A 19,020-nucleotide genomic window follows, 5' to 3' on the forward strand; every position below is an offset into this window, starting at 1 on the left:
AGCGGCACAATGCTTTACAATGCAAGGTTGCCTTCAAGGAAGCCTTTCACTTAGGAACTGTTTGAAAACTCAATTTGGGTCATCTTAGTCTACTATGAAACTATTCTTCCATTTCAGATGATTAGATCTGATAAATTATATATTGTTATCAGATCTCATATACCTGGCTTCATCTAGAGAATTCATCTTACTTGGGTGTCAGTGCTGGGATTCCAGTCAGGGTCATAGATAATTACTCTGTTGGCGCCAGTCAGATTAACACCCAAACCTCCAACTCTTGTAGTAAGAAGAAAGATGAAAATTGAGTTATCCTGTAAAATAAATAAATGAATACAATTGCTAAGAGAAATTTCAGAGAAAAGACAAGAACAATTCTTTTAAGTACCCCTGAATCAGGAAAAAAAAACCTATTCAATTAAGCCCATAGATTCCCATTTCCAGAGAACCCTGATGCCCGTCGCTGTCTTCAGGTCCCTCCTGTTTGAGCCTCCTCTCTTCCCAGCCTCCTGGAAGTTCCCTCAAGAAGCTAAGATCAATTCTGTACTATGCATGCGTGAATTTTGAACCACACATGCGCAGTGAAAGAAAGTACTGATGGAGATCACTCCCTTTAGCTGAGCACAATGCGCTGCACAACTCTCATCTGTGCAGCTCTGAATCTTTCATTATTGCTGGGGGGGTTGGGGGCGGGGAAGAGACAACGTCCAGACAGTGAGATTTATTCGCCAGGGAAAAGGAGGGACCACAAAAACAACAACATCAGGAGTTTATTAACTAGCCCACCATCTAGCCCCCCATGGTCTTCATTTTTTCCCCTACTTTAAGGGTATTTTAAAGTGACACTTAAGCCAGGAATAAAAAAAAAATCAGTTTTACTTTCTTGCGGTTTCTACCAGCCCCCTCCAGCCATCCTGTGCCCTCGCAGTCACTCACAGAGCCTCTGGTCCCCTGCGGCCAGATAATTTTGTTTTCGCTGACAGGCCTGGCTATGAATATTTTTCTTCAGTTCCAGTCAGCAATAGCATCCTGTGCAGGACACTATTGAGGACATGAACATGAAGAATATACTGTATGTGGGCAGGCCTTTGCAGGTGCTGAAAGCCCACCGACTCCCTGTCAGCGAAAACAAAACTAGCTGGTGGCGGGGGACAGGAGGCTCTGTGAGTGACTGCAAGATCACGGGACGGCTGCAGGGGTCTGGTAGAAGCCCCAGGCAAGTAAAACTGATTTTTTATTACAGGCTTCAGTGTCCTTTTATGTCTGTCATAAAAGCATAAGAATACTGAACTTAGTAATGTTGTCTTTACCTCATTATATCTTGCTATAAGTGGTTGACGAGAAGCAACAGTTGTAGTGCCATCCATCTTAACATAGGAATAGCCCATGCTCATGACAAACACTTCCAGGATCTGCAACATCTGAAAGTACAAAGGTTTTAAGAAACATAAAAAAATTTGCACTGCACATGGAACTTCCATTATCTTTGTAAAGGCTAGAAATACAAAAAAAACACACCAAAAAGAATTGCCTAGATGAATAATACACCCTTTACCTTTTTTGCAAACTTTAAATTTTAATGCCAACTTGTCACAATCCTTGTCAGCACATAACTAATAATACATTGTCTGTTATCTTTAGTAAAACCCAAATGTTTTGTCAGAGCAGCAGCTGCAGACTCATGGGATGTTGAAACCACAGACAACATAGAAAGAGAAAGTATAATTGAGGTTGTAAGTTTCACTATTGGTCAATGAAGTCATTCATAACAAAGGACCAGCAGGTACGATTAAAGGGTGGATTAACAGAGTCAAGCTTAAATCTTACCGGACACCAGGCAAGATTGTTGTCTCTGTGTTTCTTTCCATAGGGTGCACATACTCACCCTCAACTCTCTTGTACCAGCAAGATTGTGCCCATTTAAAAATAACACAGTTTTGAGCCGATGGGCTTAAAGAGAATCTGTATTGTTAAAATCACACAAAAGTAAACATACCAGTGTGTTAGGGGACATCTCCTATTACCCTCTGTCACAATTTTGCCACTCCCCGCCGCATTAAAAGTGGTTAAAAACAGTTTTAAAAAGTTTGTTTATAAACAAACAAAATGGCCACCAAAACAGGAAGTAGGTTGATGTACAGTATCTCCACACATAGAAAATACATCCATACACAAGCAGGCTGTATACAGCCTCCCTTTTGAATCTCAAGAAATCATTTGTGTGTTTCTTTCCCCCTGCATCTTTCATGCACTGAAGTTTCAGGCTGCTCTTTTCTTCCTGCAAACAGCTTTGCCCTTGTCTGTAATTCCTCACTATGTGAAAGCCCAGCCAGCTCAGAGGACGATTTATCCAGTTTGATAAGAGAGAAGAGAGAAGCTGCTCTAATCCTAAATAACACACAGGCAGTGTGCATAGAGGGGCCTGGAAGGGGGAGTTCATAGCAGAACCATAACACTGAAGAACTTGGCAGCCTTCCAGACACAGGCCTGACAAGTCTGACAAGAGAGAGATAAGTTGATTTATTACCGAGACTGTGATAGTACAAAGTGCTGCAGTAAGCCAGAACACATTAGAATAGCTTTTGGAACTTGTAGGATGATAAAAAAACAGGATGCAATTTTTGTTACGGAGTCTCTTTAAAGGGATACTGTAGGGGGGTCGGGGGAAAATGAGCTGAACTTACCCGGGGCTCCTAATGGTCCCCCGCAGACATCCTGTGCCCGCGCAGCCGCTCACCGATGCTCCGGCCCCGCCTCCGGTTCACTTCTGGAATTTCTGACTTTAAAGTCAGAAAACCACTCCGCCTGCGTTGCCGTGTCCTCGATCCCGCTGATGTCATCAAGAGCGCACAGCGCAGGCCCAGTATGGTCTGTGTCTGCGCAGTACACTCCTGGTGACATCAGCGGGAGCGAGGACACGGCAACGCAGGCGCAGTGGTTTTCTGACTTTAAAGTCAGAAATTCCAGAAGTGAACCGGAGGCCGGGCCGGAGCATTGGGGAGTGGCTGCGCCAACACAGGATGTCTGCGGGGGACCATTAGAAGCCCCGGGCAAGTTCAGCTCATTTTCCCCCGACCCCCCTACAGTATCCCTTTAAGAAGACAGAGGCAAAGTGCTGTATTGGAAGAGACTCCACCTCCAGCTTTTTGGTCGCACTACACCATTCACACCTCAAATTCTATCACCCATGTTATTACTCAACCTCCATCACTTTGATGTGTGCTCCTTCTTGCTCTCTAGGTTTTCTGTTCAACTTCCTGCTCTGTGCCTACCCACTTTCTTTGTTTTTCTTGTCATTCACTATGTACCAGTATCTCTGTCTCTTAAACCCCTTACTTTCCCATATTCTTTTTATCCTTCTGCATCTCTCAAACTGCTATTCATTTTGACTTTCAATGTCCATTAACATCAGCCTTGTTTTAGGTATTTGTTCATCTAATTAAGATGTGAAATATTTTAACACATTGGTCAGTTTTTCTTTATTCATTTGCATGACACAAAGAATGTAATTAAGTTATAAAGAGTATAGTGTTTCTAACTTACATCAACATGTATATCTATTAGGTAAGCCTCATTAATACACAATATCGCCAGAAATAAAGAGGTGGAGGTCTATGAAGTGGAGTTTTTGCATTACGAACCTGCCGAGACTGAGTGAATAACAAAACTCTATGTCCTTGCTGGTGCCAGATTTTCAGGAGTGCATTCACCACTATCAATTTTCCAGAACGCTTCCAGTAGCCAAACTGTTCATCCTCCTGTAGATCCTCATCTCTTGTGCCTTTCAAGATTTTAGGGCCTCCATTAAATAGATCTGGGTGGTTGCAGATCTTTCGTAAGGCGATTAGACCAGGAAACACCTGCACAAAAGATAACTGATTAAGAACCCCAATGTATCACAAAAGGATGGAAAATACAAAAACAGTAAATGTCACTAAAATCAGTGTGTGTCCAGAATCGTGTAGCTGTAGTTTCTATTGTTTTGAAATCATATTCTCCCTGTTTCTAGCAAAGAGTTCTTGATGGCTTACACTTTGAAGTGCATGACCCCTGTTTTTTATGCAAAATGGTCTGGAAGCAGTAGCTGAACCCAACTGGTAAATGGTAACATGTGACCGAGAATTAAAGCACACCTGAACTAGCAGAATGGATTTCCAAGGGCTTATTAAAAGGCCTCCCATAGTGTGTCAGGTCCTTCAGCTTCCTTTAGGGCACCCTCTGTTCTCCTGCTGTTAGCTCCAAAATATCTGCGACTGGAGCTTGTGACTTCAGAGTAGTATCACCTCACCCTATAAAAAGGGGCACTTATCCTTTTTCCTAGAACCTCAGCAGGATGGGTCAACAAGGCCACCCCCACCTTATCCAGATGTCTTACTATCTGCTCCCACTTGTGCAGATCTCATGTACTCAATACACCTCAAATATAGAACATTTGAGCCTCCATAGCGTAAAAACATCTTAACAGTGCGTACGCATGGTTCTGCCGCCAAATGACAGCTCACCCTGTTGCCGATCAAATCCCTGGCAGCGTTAAATACTATTCACCCTCTGAGTTGTAGCAACAAACTCAGAAGGACATGTCATTCGGGGTCTGGCGATCGCCAGATCCCCAAATTACTCTTGCGTGGGGAGCGCAGCATAGACAGCGCCCAATGTTGATGCCAAAATGACCTGCTTTGTTAAAAGTGTAATACTATTAAAATTGAAAACTCACATTTCACAGCAGAAAAGCACACACAGAGTTTTTTTAGGCTCTACCCTGTGTATTTGCCACCTGGGTGGCTTGGAACCTGGCTGCTCGTTCTCCATGTCTCATGCCAATGGCCGCCTCCACTGCTTGTATTGCGTCCTCATCCACCACTCGGTGTGTGTTTTACGCTATAGAGGCTTAAATGTCTATGGTTTACACAAGTGGGAGCAGAGAGGGAGAGTTCTGGACAAGGCTGGGGAGCATAGGTGACCCAAATGCACTGTTGACCCATCTTGCTGAGGGTCTAGGAAAAAGGATAAGGTGGTGGTACTACGCTGAAGTCACAAGAGCTCTCTTTGCCATGATACTCAGTCAATGTGGAGGTGCCAGTGGATTGCTCATAGTGCAATCCATAGTGCAATGATGGTTGAAGTTGCGCATTGTAGTTTGCAACCCACCACCAACTGAACTTTTACTGTATATTAATCCAATTTTTACGTCAGCGCAGCATAGTATAATTATTAGAGCTCCAGTTTTTCCTACTATGCAAGGTTCTCAAAAAGAATATATTGACCATGCACATAACGCTCCCAGCAATTGAAGCACGATCGTGGGTGTGCGTGAATGGCAGTACGTTTTTGTAGCAGGCGTGACTAAAGATCCAGTCGCAGATCTTTTGTGAATTGACAGTGGGAGGATGGAAGGGACCTGGAGGATTGCTGAGGGACCTGACACACAGGGTGCTGGAAGTGGAAGGAGCACCTGGTAAGTAAAAATATTTTTTTGTGTGTGCTAGTTCAGGTGTGCGTTAGGTGTAGTGAAGAAATTATCTTTCAACTAGCAAACCTAAGCCTGTTTAAAAACGGGCACTAGGTCTGTGTTTCTCGCCACGTGCCCGCCACCCATGGGTCCGAACGCGCGCATCCGCCGCACACCCGGCCGCCCGCTAACACGTCGCCTGCTTGGTTCCCTGGCCCCGTCCCTGTCCTCCTGTCTCTGTGAGGCTGGGTCTGTGCTGCGCACATGCGAAGTAGCAAAAAGCAAAGACCCAGCTACACAGGGACAGTGTGACGCAGGGACACAGGTTTTATTATAGAGGATCTTCAATCTTTCAAAGCTGTAAAACTAAAGGACTAGTTTACAAGTTTGACTCATTTACACAGCACCGACAAAATTCAGTACTTTCAGGATACAGATACATGTGGACACATCGCTCTTCACATGTGGACTCAATACAGTCATACTTTTAGGAACTAAAAGGAGGATTGTTTAAGACAGTGGAAAAGTGTAACAGTGCAACCCAGTGCTGCAGTTTAAGAATGATAGCCAAAAGACACAAGGGAACATTTATCAAGAGTGTCTGAGACAAAATATTGGTAGGTTTTTAGAAATCCCTGCAGAACTGTCTCAGGCATCTTCAGAAATAACTAGATAGTAGTTTCCTTCCTTTAAAATAACCTCTTGATTCAAACTGTGTTATACTGCTTCTGCCCTTCAGGCCATGCCTAACCTGAAGGGTAGTTGAGTGGCAAGCTTTTGGAGTCACATCATACATGTGCCTGGATTGCATCCCATAAATTCCATACTCATGCATGTTACACCATGGAGGGAGGGAGGTTGTTGTACAGTATTCTTATAGGGAAGAATGAAAGATGTGTGGTTATGTTAGCCAGATTATACAGTATATCATGTAGTTAGTGCAGTTACTGTATGTCTGTGGACTTCACTTAATCCAGTGATTGGAGAGATAGAGTGGCACAGGGCTCTCTATCCCCTCCCAGGAATCATTGCAGGAGGCCTAGTAACTGCCCACCCCAGAAGATCTACCAGCTTTAGTTCATGCCTTCATTACCTCCCGACTGGACTACTGCAATGCTCTCTACACTGGCCTTCCAAAAAAGGTCTTATACCGCCTACAGCTGATACAGAATACTGCTGCCTGACTGCTACCCAAACAACCCCGTCACTGCCATATAACGCCAGTCCTGCACTCCCTTCACTGGCTACCTATAGAATAGAGGGTCCTATTTAAGACCAGCCTACTGACATTTAAATTTCTGAATAATATGGGCCCTGGATACATGAAAGATATGTTGCAGCTGCGTAGCAATCCCCGCATTCTCAGATCCACAGGTTCTAATCTAGTTCTACCCAGAGTCCACTTTGAAACTTTTGGTCCCAGAGCCTTCTGTCATGCTGCCCCTACGTTTTGGAACTCCTTACCTCAACAGATCAGGACAGCTCCATCCCTGGACGTGTTTAAATCCAGACTGAAAACCCACCTGTTCAGTTTGGCATTTGCAGAAATATAACTTTTGTTGTGTGAATACTTCATCCAACTACCAATTACTGAATCTGAGAGAGCCTAAGCGCTTTGAGTCCTACGGGAGAAAAGCGCTATAGAAATGTTATTGTATTGTATTGTAAAATAGTAGGAGTTAGAAAGGTCTCTCAGATAGTGCAGTGTGTGAGGTAAATAGCTGTTGCTGAGGTAACCAACACATCTGCTGTATTGATACCAGCAGGCTGTGAGGAATTTAGCAGGGGAGAGGAGCCCTACACAAATCATGTCTAGCCTGCACTGCTCCACAAGTTGTAGAACTGCTATTAAAGTGAACCAGAGACGAATCCCAGACTGAGCATCCAGTCTGGCTTTGCTCAGGAATCATTATAGCCGAGTGTCTTCTCTGATGTATTTTAAAGCCCAAGCCTGTCCCCTTCTGGCTTTGGTATAATGACTCCGCTGTGATTCCTGAGCAAACCCAGACCGAATGCTCAGTCGGGGATTTTATCAGGGCTGATAACAAGTAGGCTAAGCAATGAAGAATGAAACAGAGAACAGGGTAGGTGTTTTCTCTAATGTTCCCACTGATATATATGGTAAAATAAATGAGGGTGCTTAGTCTCTGGTTCACTTTAAGCACTTCTTAATCTGCGACACTTTAGGGATGGATTTGCACTTTTCTTAACTGTAGTGCAGCTCTAGAAATTCATGCCGCTATTACGTAGGATTTAAGAAGTTTCTTATCATGCAGAACTGTCCCTCTGCTGGTTAGAACTGTTTAAGAAGAAAAAACTGTCGGTAATGCTTTGATAAATCTGGCCCACAGGCCGTTATTCAATTCACTTTTTCTCCTAGGTCTTATTTTAACATCTCAGTAATAAAATGGCCTTTGCAAGTAAGACAATATTCAGAATAATTTTGATAGTTCTTTTTAACTACTTCAGTTACTTTTTCAATTGTGAAATGCTGAAAAGTTATTTTAAAGTGAAGATGAAAAATTACCACCTAGGAGAAAACTTAGGTGAAAAGTGAATTGAATATGGGCCACAGTGCCATATCTATACTTTTCTCATTCAGGGTGTGTATGTTTCTCACCTGCATGTCTCCATTCAGAATGCTATAAACCTCCTTAGAATCGATAAATGTCTGGTACACCTGCCTCTGGTCATCTGTTAGGCGGCAAAACAAAACCTAAAGAAACAAGTATAGAACAGTATCAACACTGGTTAAAGTCTAAAGTTTCATTCAGGTCTTGATCCCCATTATTCTCCCCAGTTTGAGTTACTAATGAAACTTCACAGAGAATAACACTTGCTAAGACAGCTTTCTTAAAGTAAATGGGAACCACTGATGAAAAAAAAAGCCAGATATTTAAGGAGAGGGAAGGCTGTGGGTCCTAATGAGCCTTCCCTCGTCTCTCCCGATGCCTTTAGTGCAGCCCTGCCTCTCCTTATGTAAAGGAGAGAGAAGGCTCATTAGGAGAGAGAAAGCTCATTAGGACCCAGAGCCTTCCCTCACCTTAGGTAAGTATCTGGTTTATTTTTTTTTAAATGAGTCCCATTAGCTTTAAGTGAATTCATGTATACTGAAACTTTATTCTAACACAGGGTTTCAAAGATATACTCTCATATATCCTTATCCATATGTTGCTGAGATTTTTCTCAGAGACTTTTGCAGAGTTTTTCTCTGGCACTGTAAACCACATCACTCGAGTTTAACCAATCATGTTAAAATAAATGACTGTAACCATGTTACAGCACTGTGTGGTGTGCCTATTTTTATTTGCACATGATTTCTAAAGTAAACATTTCAATCCTTAAAATAACTATAGAATTATAAAGTTAAAGACAGGGGGCCATATGCAATTTACTTTTTCAGAACTTGTCATAAAATACCTTTTAAGCCACTGGCTAGCAAAAAAAAAAATACTTTTTGTGAACACCTGTGCTGTACTGTTACAAGCTTCCCCCACCCCTTCACGCTGCTGATAGGAAGGAGCTAAGAAGGAGGGAGAGATGGTGTCTCTGACAGCAGTGGGCTGTCTGCATCGACACAGCCTCTGCCCACTGAACTTCAAGAGACTCTGAAGACTCATAAAATTCACCTTTTTATTTAAAAAATCTCTTTTACATCACTGCCCTAACTAAAACACTGCATCCCCGCGGCTGAACACTAAGTAAATCCCCCCAAACTCCCCTCAACTCTCCCCCGATAAATCCACAACTTTCTTGGTTGTGGATTTTGCTGCTGGAGGAGGCAGAGCTTTCAGCCGCAGCTCTGCCTCCATGCGCGTCAATCAGCGCGTATCTCCGGCTCTCCACCACCCCTCTCAGTGAAGGAAGACTGAGAGGGGCGGGGGAGAGGCGGCGATCCACGCTGATAGACACGTGGAGAGGCAGAGCTACAGCCAAAAGCTCTGCCTCTCACAGAAGCGCTCCCCGCAGTGTGCCCCGGGGAGTTTGGGGGGATTTTGTTAGTGTTCAGCCGCTGGAATGCAGCGTTTTAGTTAGCGCAGTGATGTAAAAGAGATTTTTAAAATAAAAAGGTGAATTTTATGAGACTTCAGAGTCTCTTTAATATAGTGAAGATAAAGAACTTCAGCCTTGGAAGGAGGCTATAAATTACATCCGGGCGGTAAAATCACTTACCCGGGCAGACCGCCCACCTGAAAGGGATATTATTGCCCTCATCTGATGAATGATATCCCTCCTGAAAGCTAAAACTTCAAGAAACTGCTGCAAAGCTTTTTACATACAGTACTCAACCACTTTTTTTCCCCAGTTATGTCAAAATCTGTTTTTGCTTGAGATTTCTACTCACAACTTCACACTCATACTTTACATATAACAAATAAATCACCTGTTCATTTTTGTCAGGAAGAGACAAGCTCATCTTCACATCTGCCTTCATTCTTCTCAGAAGATATGGATTTATAGTATCACGTAGCACACAGGCACATTTGTATGCAGTTTTAACCTAGGAGATGTAACGTGTGTTATTGGAACTGTCAAATGAAGTTAAATACTTCAAGGACAGATCTGAGGTATTTAAAAACAAAAATCTACTTACCCGGGGCTTCCTCCAGCCCCTGGCAGCCGTCCTGTGCTCTCGCCGCAGCTCCGCTACCAGCCGGTGGCCCGGGAATCCCCTCCGGTGCAGATGCAAATGGGCATCTACAGCGCCTGCTCGCACTTACGTCATCTGGAGTGTTCTGCGCAGGTACAGTACACTCCAGACTATGTCAGCGAGACCCCGAGCAGCTCTCATGCATCTGCACCGAAGCGGACCCCGGGCCACCGGCTGGATGTGGAGCTGCAGCGAGGGCACAGGTCAGCTTCCAGGGGCTGGAGGAAGCCTCAGGTAAGTAGATTTTTGTTTTTGAATACCACAGACCTTCCCTTTAAATTATGAGGAGGTAGCTCTTCTATAATTAAGGAAATTAAAGTTGCATCTTGTACTGGGAAAAGTCCACAGATTCAATGGACAAACAGGTTGCTGGTTAAGATTTTTCCTGTTTTTCTCAAATAAACTGTATGGATTTTACACACAGTTTGGATGTGATGTTAGGGAGCAACATATATTGGAATTTTGATTTGTCTTTGCTTTGAGTAGTAGTACTGCAAACTGAGCGAGGCCTGTTCTGCACTGGAAGCCCTTTACAGATTGTTTTGAATTAAATGGAATGGAAATGCAATTAAAACACAAATGAAGTGCTTATTCAAATAAGATGAGGAGAGGATGAAATGCTGTTGGAATGTAAATTAAATTAATTATCATAAAAACACAATGTTGGTAAATTCTGCTGATCTGACAAATATTGTTTTAAATTAATTTAGTTACTTTCTTTCAGAACACAATTTCTTGACAGTGTACACCTCTCATGTTAAGTTTTTGGTATGGTTTGGCCTAACTTTGTAAATATAATCCTTTCTACTGCATAAGGGTCCCAGGGGCAGGAAGCAAGGGAAAATATCTCCAACAGTATAAGACTAAAGGAGTTCTAACCCTTCCCCATTATGCAAACCAGAAAGAGGTTTTCTCAAATTTGGGCAGACTGTATGAACTCATCGTTTTAAACAATTAACTCACCTTTCCTCACCAATTTTATTTTAATTTATAACTTTTAGTGGAAAAGGCCTGATCTCATAAATGGCATCATACTAGTTTGTTATTTCTTATAGCCCTCATCTATCTGCTCTTGCAGTTGGCCTACTTGCAATCTCACATCACTTGTACAGAAACATTGTGCAGCCCACTTCTAATTAAACTAATCCAGTGTCTTATAGTTCATTATTTAATATCCACATTTGGAGGATGGTTTCATCAGGCAGGTTTACTTCCTTAAAAGTAAGTATTGCTGAAAAGTCTGAAAAAAATAACACAAATCAAGATGCTGTGGACTAGTAACTACAGTAACAGAGTTTAGATTACTGCTTTGGCCATAGAGATTTAAGTTTATTTTTAAAATTTTGTCTTAAAATGTACCTGAGATGGGCACACAAAGATTTTATACTTTCTCCAGCCCCATTAGCACCAATGCGTCCATCGCCATCGTCCCAAATGCCTCCGTTCACCTTGTATCGGTCCTGGTAATCTGGCTCAGTCGCGCTAGTCGGCTCTCCTGCGCATGCGCAGCCCCTACCTGCATGCGCAGAAGAGCCAACTGGCTCAGCTAAGCTAGTTACCGGGGCCAATACCAAGCGAACTGAGCTACCCGGGAGGATGGCGAGGGATGCACCGGTGCTCATGGGGCTGGAGGAAGCCCCAGGTAAGTATAAAATCTTTTAGTGTGCCCATGTCAGGTTTACTTTATATAGTGTGAATAAGTACAATAATAGTAGCACAATGTGCAAAAAGGATGGTTTGTGCAAAATACCACGTGTATTGCTGTGTGTTACATAGCACAACTTTTAAATAAAGTCATGGGTGTAATATTTCTTAAAATAATGGGACTTAGCACTTTTTATACACAGTACTTCACAACATAAATTTTATTTTTGAAAAAAAAAATGGACTGGAAATTGACTTTTCTGGCTATTGCGTAAAATATTCTTAAAATAAATATAACTGCTGGTCACGATGTACTGCAAAACCATATTTAATCTTCACCTTTTTCTGAATTAAATATAAATCCCACCAACAGCTGTTGGACCTTTTGCTTTTTTTCCATTACAACTGACCCTATTTTTGCAGGGAGTCATTGTAGCAAATAAATGTTTAAAAAGCCTTGGGGTGAATCCTTTTATTAACATCTGATGAAAGAGAAAGGACTGCATTAGGTTTTCTTTGGTTAATCTGGGATTAGTGAAGAGAATGAATGCAGTGTGACATTAACCTAAATATGATTGGTAGTCAGCTGTACAATAAATCCCAAGATTTCTCACCTTTATCGCATTCATTTTCATTTTAAACTGAACGAAAGCTAATATCAATGTAATAAATTGAGAAAACTGAGAATACAATATGATTTAAGGATAGAGAGGTCTATCAAAAAAAAATTACTGGGATATGAAAAGGGCAAGAGGGATAAATACATTCACAACTATTTTTATTTATAAAAGAGAATGTTTTTTTTTCTTACAGCGAAGCACCAAACCAGCCAGTTCAATGGGGGCTAGGTATATTATGCATTCAATATGGTTTTTGGCTTAACTAACCATTTTTTACAGTCTAAAGAAAAGCGTAAAGTAGAACGTCTCAGGTTCAATACTTACCTGGGGCATCCTTAAAAGCCCCTTTAAGACCGCTCTTGTATCTCGCCGTCTCCCCAGGTGACTTCTGTCAACCGCAATTCTGCCCAAAAACCTGGCCAAATCGCACTCCAATGTGCATGCGTGGCCAGGCACGCTCCTCCGTCGCACTCCTGTCTCTGGGAGCGTTCTGCGCCAGCGCAGTAGTACTGCGCAAGTGCAGAACGCTCCCAGCCACGGGTGCGTGATGGAGGAGCGTGCCTGGTCATGCTTTCAGGCTAAGTTGCGGGTGGCAAGAGTCACCCGGGGAGATGGCGAGACGAGCGGCCTTAAGGAAGCCTCAGGTAAGTACGGTACCTGAGACTCTTCTCGGTACACTTTAAGATCCAAATGCAAATGTGTATTTATATGACAACGTTAAAGAAAATGCTGAGACGTCATCAGCTAGCAGTTTAAAATAACTTGGGGTTGCCTTACTTAGCATTTATGATTTTGTAAAATAACGCAAGAAAAGAGCTAAAGCAATTTTCAATTAAATAAAATAAAATAAACTTTGTGAAAGGACATACATGCCACCAAGCTACATAATAATCTGAATTATAATCTCTGCTCCAAGATACAAGGCTGAACGATATTCATGTGCAATATAGATATGATAGCTGCCAGGTCCCATTTTTTTTTTTTTTTACTAAGATACCTTGAGGCTAGGTTCACAGAAATCAGGTGCATAACGCACGTGTTATAATGCACCATAAGTGTGAACTGCAATAGAGACTGGACATAGACATTAATACAAAGCCTACATCTGCGGCTAGTTAGAATAATGCCATCAGTACTGTGAACAGACCTATAGAATTGTATGGGCAGTGATTTGACAAGCAGAATTATTCTGCAACGCAACTGAGCACTGTTAACAGGGCCTGAAACTCACTGAAGACTTGTTTTAGAAAAATAGTTGCAGGCTGGTATGTTAGGTTGAGGCAGTTCACAACGTTTTATTTTACCACTTTAGGACTGCTTTGTAGAGGACTAGTCAGCATAAAAAATTAGACTGATAAAGAAAAGGTAGAACAAAACATTTTTGGTCCATAGCTGTTTTATGTCACTTACTTCAGTACCTAAACACAGCAGAAAGCAGAATAGCAAATGCCAATATATTTCCAACAATTCTGACAGCAAGCAGAAAGAGTTCATTGCTTTTAGTTAGAATTATTCTCTCTGGCAGATATGACGTGAGGTATTAGTAGTGAATTGTTAACATGTAAGCACCAACACAATACACATACAGAATTACAAATAATTCAAAATATATATAAAAAAAATTAAGTTTTGTCTTTGCTGTATTCTAGATGATAACCAGAAAAGTGAAAGTTAATATATACCATCTAAATTTGGTCATGTAAAATACATAAATGAAACAAGTAAAACAAAGCAATCCAGACCTGTACAGGTGATGCATTTGAATATCCTCCCATGGTGATGGGTACAGAAAATTGTTCCATGAATACAGGCAGAGTACCCAGTTTCCCTGGGAAGACAAAGTCGAATAGAGACCATAACTCCCGTAAATTGTTCTGCACTGGAGACCCAGAAAGGATGATGCGATGAGGAGTGCGGAGCTAAAAAGTAAAAGAGGTTTTTCTTGGTTTAAAAGCTTTGTTAGCTTGTTTGTTCATGGTGTTAATAATCCAGACAATTTAAGGCCACTTACCTGTTTGCAAGCCAGTGTAACTGCTGCATTTGGATTGCGGATCTTGTGTCCTTCATCAAGAATTACATAATGCCAATTATATTTTTGCAGTTCTTCTTGCATAAGGCGCACATTGGAGTAAGAGGTAATAATAATACCTCGACTTCTGCCAATTTCACCAATTAGCTTGATCTGTGTCAAAAAGAGGAAAAATGTAACTTACAGCAAAAAGCACAACTTTGCCTTTGAGGTATTTTTAGATCTAGGACATTCTTTACAGGTATAGCATAAATCTTGGTATACCCAATCTTAATAATCATTAGTCTACAGGGTTATATAATCTATGTATGCAATAATACGCAGGCAGAACACAGTAAAGGACTTTTTGAGGCTTTGTGAGCTAGGTGAAGACCATGAACACATATTGCTGGAAATCTTTAACCCCTTTCCACCACCTCTAGAAGTTTCTTTCAGAAAGTTGCAGGTAATAGTGTAGTCCGCCAGTTCAGTCATTTTCTGTAGCTGCAAGCCTCAGAAACTAATGGCATTATCTGAAAGCAGAGCGAGAGCTGTGTAAAGAAGTACACTTACTGAAAGTGGTAATGTGTACCCTAATATTTGGTATTGAAATAAAAGTAGTTTTTATAGATAGATGTCCCTTAAAGGAACACTATCGCAAAAATAATAACGTTTGAAATACATGTAAAGACATACAAATACGAAATACATTTCTTCCAGAGTAAAACGAGACAAATTACTTTATTCCTATGTTGCTGCAACTTACAGTAGGTAATAGAAATCTGACAGAACCGACAGGTTTTGGACTAGCCCATTTCCTCTTGGTGGGTTCTCAGGGTTTTCATTATTTTCAAAAGCACTCAGTGAATGGCGGTTGCGCTGTTCAACTGTCAAAAAGTGTGCAGTATGCAGGGAGGCTGGCCAGCATCACTGTATAATTTTTTTTTCAGGGAGTGCCTTTATAAAGGATAAAGGCCATGCTGAGAATCCCCCATGGAGAGATTAACTAGTCCAAAACCTGTTGGTTCTGGCAGATTTCTATTACCTACTGTAAGTGACAGCAACATAGGACAAAAGTGATTTATGGCTCATTTTACCCTAAAAAAATGTACTTCTTATTTGTATGTGTTTACATGTATTTCACATTTTTTTCAATAGTGGCCCTTTAAGACCTTGAAAAAAAATACTGATGCGATAAACAATTGTGTCTGTAGTGCTAATCCTAGATAGGATTTTCCTGGAATCCTATAGTCTTACTTCACGTTTAGAGAAAAGCTGAGAAAAAAATTATACATACCTGGGGCTTCCACCAGTGCCCTCCAGGCTGATCGCTTCCTCGCTGTCCTCCTCTGCCTCCTGGATTGTCCGCATTTCACCCCAGAAAGTAATCCGGTCTGGGGCATACTGCGCATGCGCGAGCTGGCTGCACGTACCCGCTTTGCCAGCCATGGGAGTGTGACGAGGGAGTGCGCGCGATCGGACTGTGTCTGCGCCGACTAGCCCCGACTGGAGGACTTTCTGGGGCGAAATGCGGATGATTCAGGAGGTGAGGGAGCGATCAGCCTGGAGAGGGCTGAAGGAAGCCCCAGGTATGTATCATTTTTTTTTCTCTCCCCCTACTCAGGTGCCCTTTAAAAGTTAAAACACTGGTTTTAAGTTTTGACTGCCTCAGATACATTATTAAGTTATTCCGCTCTTACACAACAAGTTTTGAACTTTTTTTAACAGTTTCCTTTCTCTGAGATGTGTTTTTCTCAATCACACAGGAGTTTTACAATCACTAATTAGTTATCCCTGAAATTTACACTTACTGCTCAGAAAATGTTGTTTAGAGCCTTGGATTCTTAATCCTTACAGTGAGAACAAAAACACAAGGAACACAGGCTAGTTCTTGGTAAAATTGGGATCATGTATGCATGTTTACCTTATGTTACATGTTATTTCAGATACCTGTTAGGGCTCGTTTCCACTCGAGCGAATCTGCATGCGTTTCCTGCATGCAGATTCGCTCAACCAATACAAGTGGATGGCGCTGTTTCCACTTGTCAGGCATTCTGTGCGGCTCGCTATGCAGAAAAAATCTGCACAGCAGAGGCGTCAGAATTCGCACGCCGCACATCCGCACGCGAATCGTCGGTAATGTAACTAAATAGGAAAACCGCAAGCTCTTTAGTCTTGCGGTTTTCCCGGCGTTTCCGCGTGCGATTTCGTCTAAAAACCCATGTCAATGCTTGCCGGCATTGACATGGTTAAAATCGCGTCGTTAAAACCGCGGGCGATTTCGCGTGAAAATCCGCATGGAAACGTCAACGAATCCGCAACCGCATGCGGATTCGTTGACGCAGATTCCGCGAGCAAATCGCGCCGCTCAAGTGGAAACATACCCTTAAGGATGAATGTTTAAATGCAAGTTTGTTTTAATTCTACAACTATACACAAATTAGTTACCTCCCAGCATGAAGAAAAGTGTAACGATCTGCGGGTGATTTCCAAAGTCAGCGCACGCCAAGTGCGCTGAAAAAGCTGGGAATCTCCCACAGACACAGAAGCAGAGTACCCATTATATGTAGAGGAGAATTCCAACCAGCAGATGGAGCTGTGGAGTACAGAGGGATAAGTCCTCTGTACAGCCACAGATGCCAGATTGAAATTGTACGATTAAGCAAGACTGGGCAACAAAGTAGCAACTCAGAAGAAAGCAAGAACAGAGACAGACTATGTAAATGTCTACCAATCTAGTCGCCACCCAGCGACGGTAGACATATCACATCAGAACAGACCAGAGTAAGAAAGCTAATCGCAAGAGAGGCGATAGCTATCAGCAACACAAGACTGAGTAAAGACAGAGCGTGAACTGAGTGAGGAAGACACAGCAAATCACCACAATCTGAACGCCAATGAAAATAACAAACGAACTAGCTAAACGCGGTCCCCGCACGACATGCGCAACAGAGACAAGCGCGCTAACAGTACGGTCACCGCACGTTAAGCGCAACAGTGACAAAACGTACCAACCCTGACTAACAAATGAACACGGAGAACAGATAACGCGAACGCTTGCTAATCGGTTGCCTCATACCAGACAACAGCAAGCGTTTGTTCCAGACAACACAGACAGAAGGAGTAACCAGTAGCAACCGCAGCTAAGGTTACACTCCAAGATACAGACAAGAAAGATCCACCGCCTCTAACGCTAGGGCGAATGCGATCTAAGAACAGGACAGAACGATTTACTATCAGCCACCGCTGGCAATTGTACAATCGCACAGACAAGACAAGACAGAATGGGCAGTAGGGTTGCCGCGATTTACCGGTATTACGGTATACCACGGTTTTACGAAGCACGGTAATCACGGTAATCACTTTTGGGAAATACCGGTTTTTGCTGTATTTCCGCATCTCGCCACTGCTCCGGCATTGTCCTGCTCTATGTCTCCCTTTGTAACGAAGGCAAGCTCCCAAAGCTAGTTTCTGATTGCGGGAGGCTTGCCGACATGAGTGCAGGAGCTGGGTGGTGATGCGCGTCCTGTAATGACGCGGCCACGGCTGGAGCGCACACGGAGATCTATTTCCCCGGCAATGTATCTGCTTGTGGTTTCTTTTTATTGTGGACTGTACCACAAAGGCAGAGGGGGAGTCACCAGGTCATTCCTGCTAAATAAATACGGCAAATGAGAAAAGGCTACAGCCCGTTCTCCCTTCTGCTAGATGCACGCAGCCCCCTGCCTCCCCCGACTGCAGAGCTGACATAAACACTGATACAGATCAGTGTTCAAAGGAATGTCCAGCTCTCCTCCCCCATGAAAATGAGTATGCCGCCCGCCCGGGAGAAGGAGTGAGAGACGCACTGCACTTGAGGAGCTGAAGCTTATGACACCAGATAAGCAGTGTTGCTGTGTGAGAGGTGCTGTGTTTGTATGAATGCAGCTAGTGTGTATATGTATGGCATGTGTGTGTGATGTCTGCCGGATGGATGGATGGATGGATGTCTGCCTGCCGGATTGGTGTGTGTGTGTTTTGTGTGATGTCTGCCTGATGTACGTTCGTTTGTGTGAGGTCACGTGTCCTCATGCCCACCGCTCCCCCCTGTTCTACTCTGTCCCCCTACTTTTTAAAGAAATCGTCCGCAGTGGCTTAGCACAGGACTTCACCTAATTCATATCCGCTCCACCCATTTGCATTTCATTTTTCAGCTCTGGTATCATTTAAAGGAAACCAGAGACGCAGCATAGTGAAAGTTTTATATACATACCTGGGGCTTCCTCCAGCCCCATCATGCGCACAGATCCCTCCCACGCCGCCATCCTCAGCCTTTTCTATTGCTGGTATTGAGTCCAGTAACTTCGGCCAGTCGCGGCCCATTTTACGCATGCGCAGTGCGCTCCCTCCATCTCTTGCAGAAAATAGTACTACGCCTGCGTAGTATTATTCTCCGCTGTAGAGAACGCACTGCACATGCTCAGACTGGCCACGACTGGCTCAAGTTACCGGACTCAATACCAGCGATAGAAAAAGCTGAGGATGGCGGCGTGGGAGGGATCTGTGCGCATGATGGGGCTGGAGGAAGCCGCAGGTATATATATAAAACTTTCACTATGCTTCATCTCTGGTACACTTTAAGGTGTATAGTAAAGTGTACCACCAGCATTTT

General features: G+C 42.9%; 1 protein-coding gene across 1 annotated transcript in view; it reads right to left on the reverse strand.

Annotated features, from left to right (window-relative positions):
• ERCC6 (ERCC excision repair 6, chromatin remodeling factor) overlaps positions 1–19,020 on the reverse strand; it is a 103,400-nt gene that overhangs the window by 38,477 nt on the left and 45,903 nt on the right. Inside the window, exons 9-15 of the mRNA XM_068255304.1 lie at positions 14,373–14,543; positions 14,104–14,280; positions 9,831–9,947; positions 8,067–8,162; positions 3,639–3,857; positions 1,308–1,418; positions 192–311 (exon numbers count right to left, since the gene is read on the reverse strand). Coding sequence (XP_068111405.1) covers positions 192–311; positions 1,308–1,418; positions 3,639–3,857; positions 8,067–8,162; positions 9,831–9,947; positions 14,104–14,280; positions 14,373–14,543 — 1,011 coding nt within the window. The remainder of the gene's footprint in view (positions 1–191; positions 312–1,307; positions 1,419–3,638; positions 3,858–8,066; positions 8,163–9,830; positions 9,948–14,103; positions 14,281–14,372; positions 14,544–19,020) is intronic.

Source organism: Hyperolius riggenbachi, chromosome 10, assembly GCF_040937935.1.
Source record: "Hyperolius riggenbachi isolate aHypRig1 chromosome 10, aHypRig1.pri, whole genome shotgun sequence".
NCBI lineage: Eukaryota > Metazoa > Chordata > Amphibia > Anura > Hyperoliidae > Hyperolius > Hyperolius riggenbachi.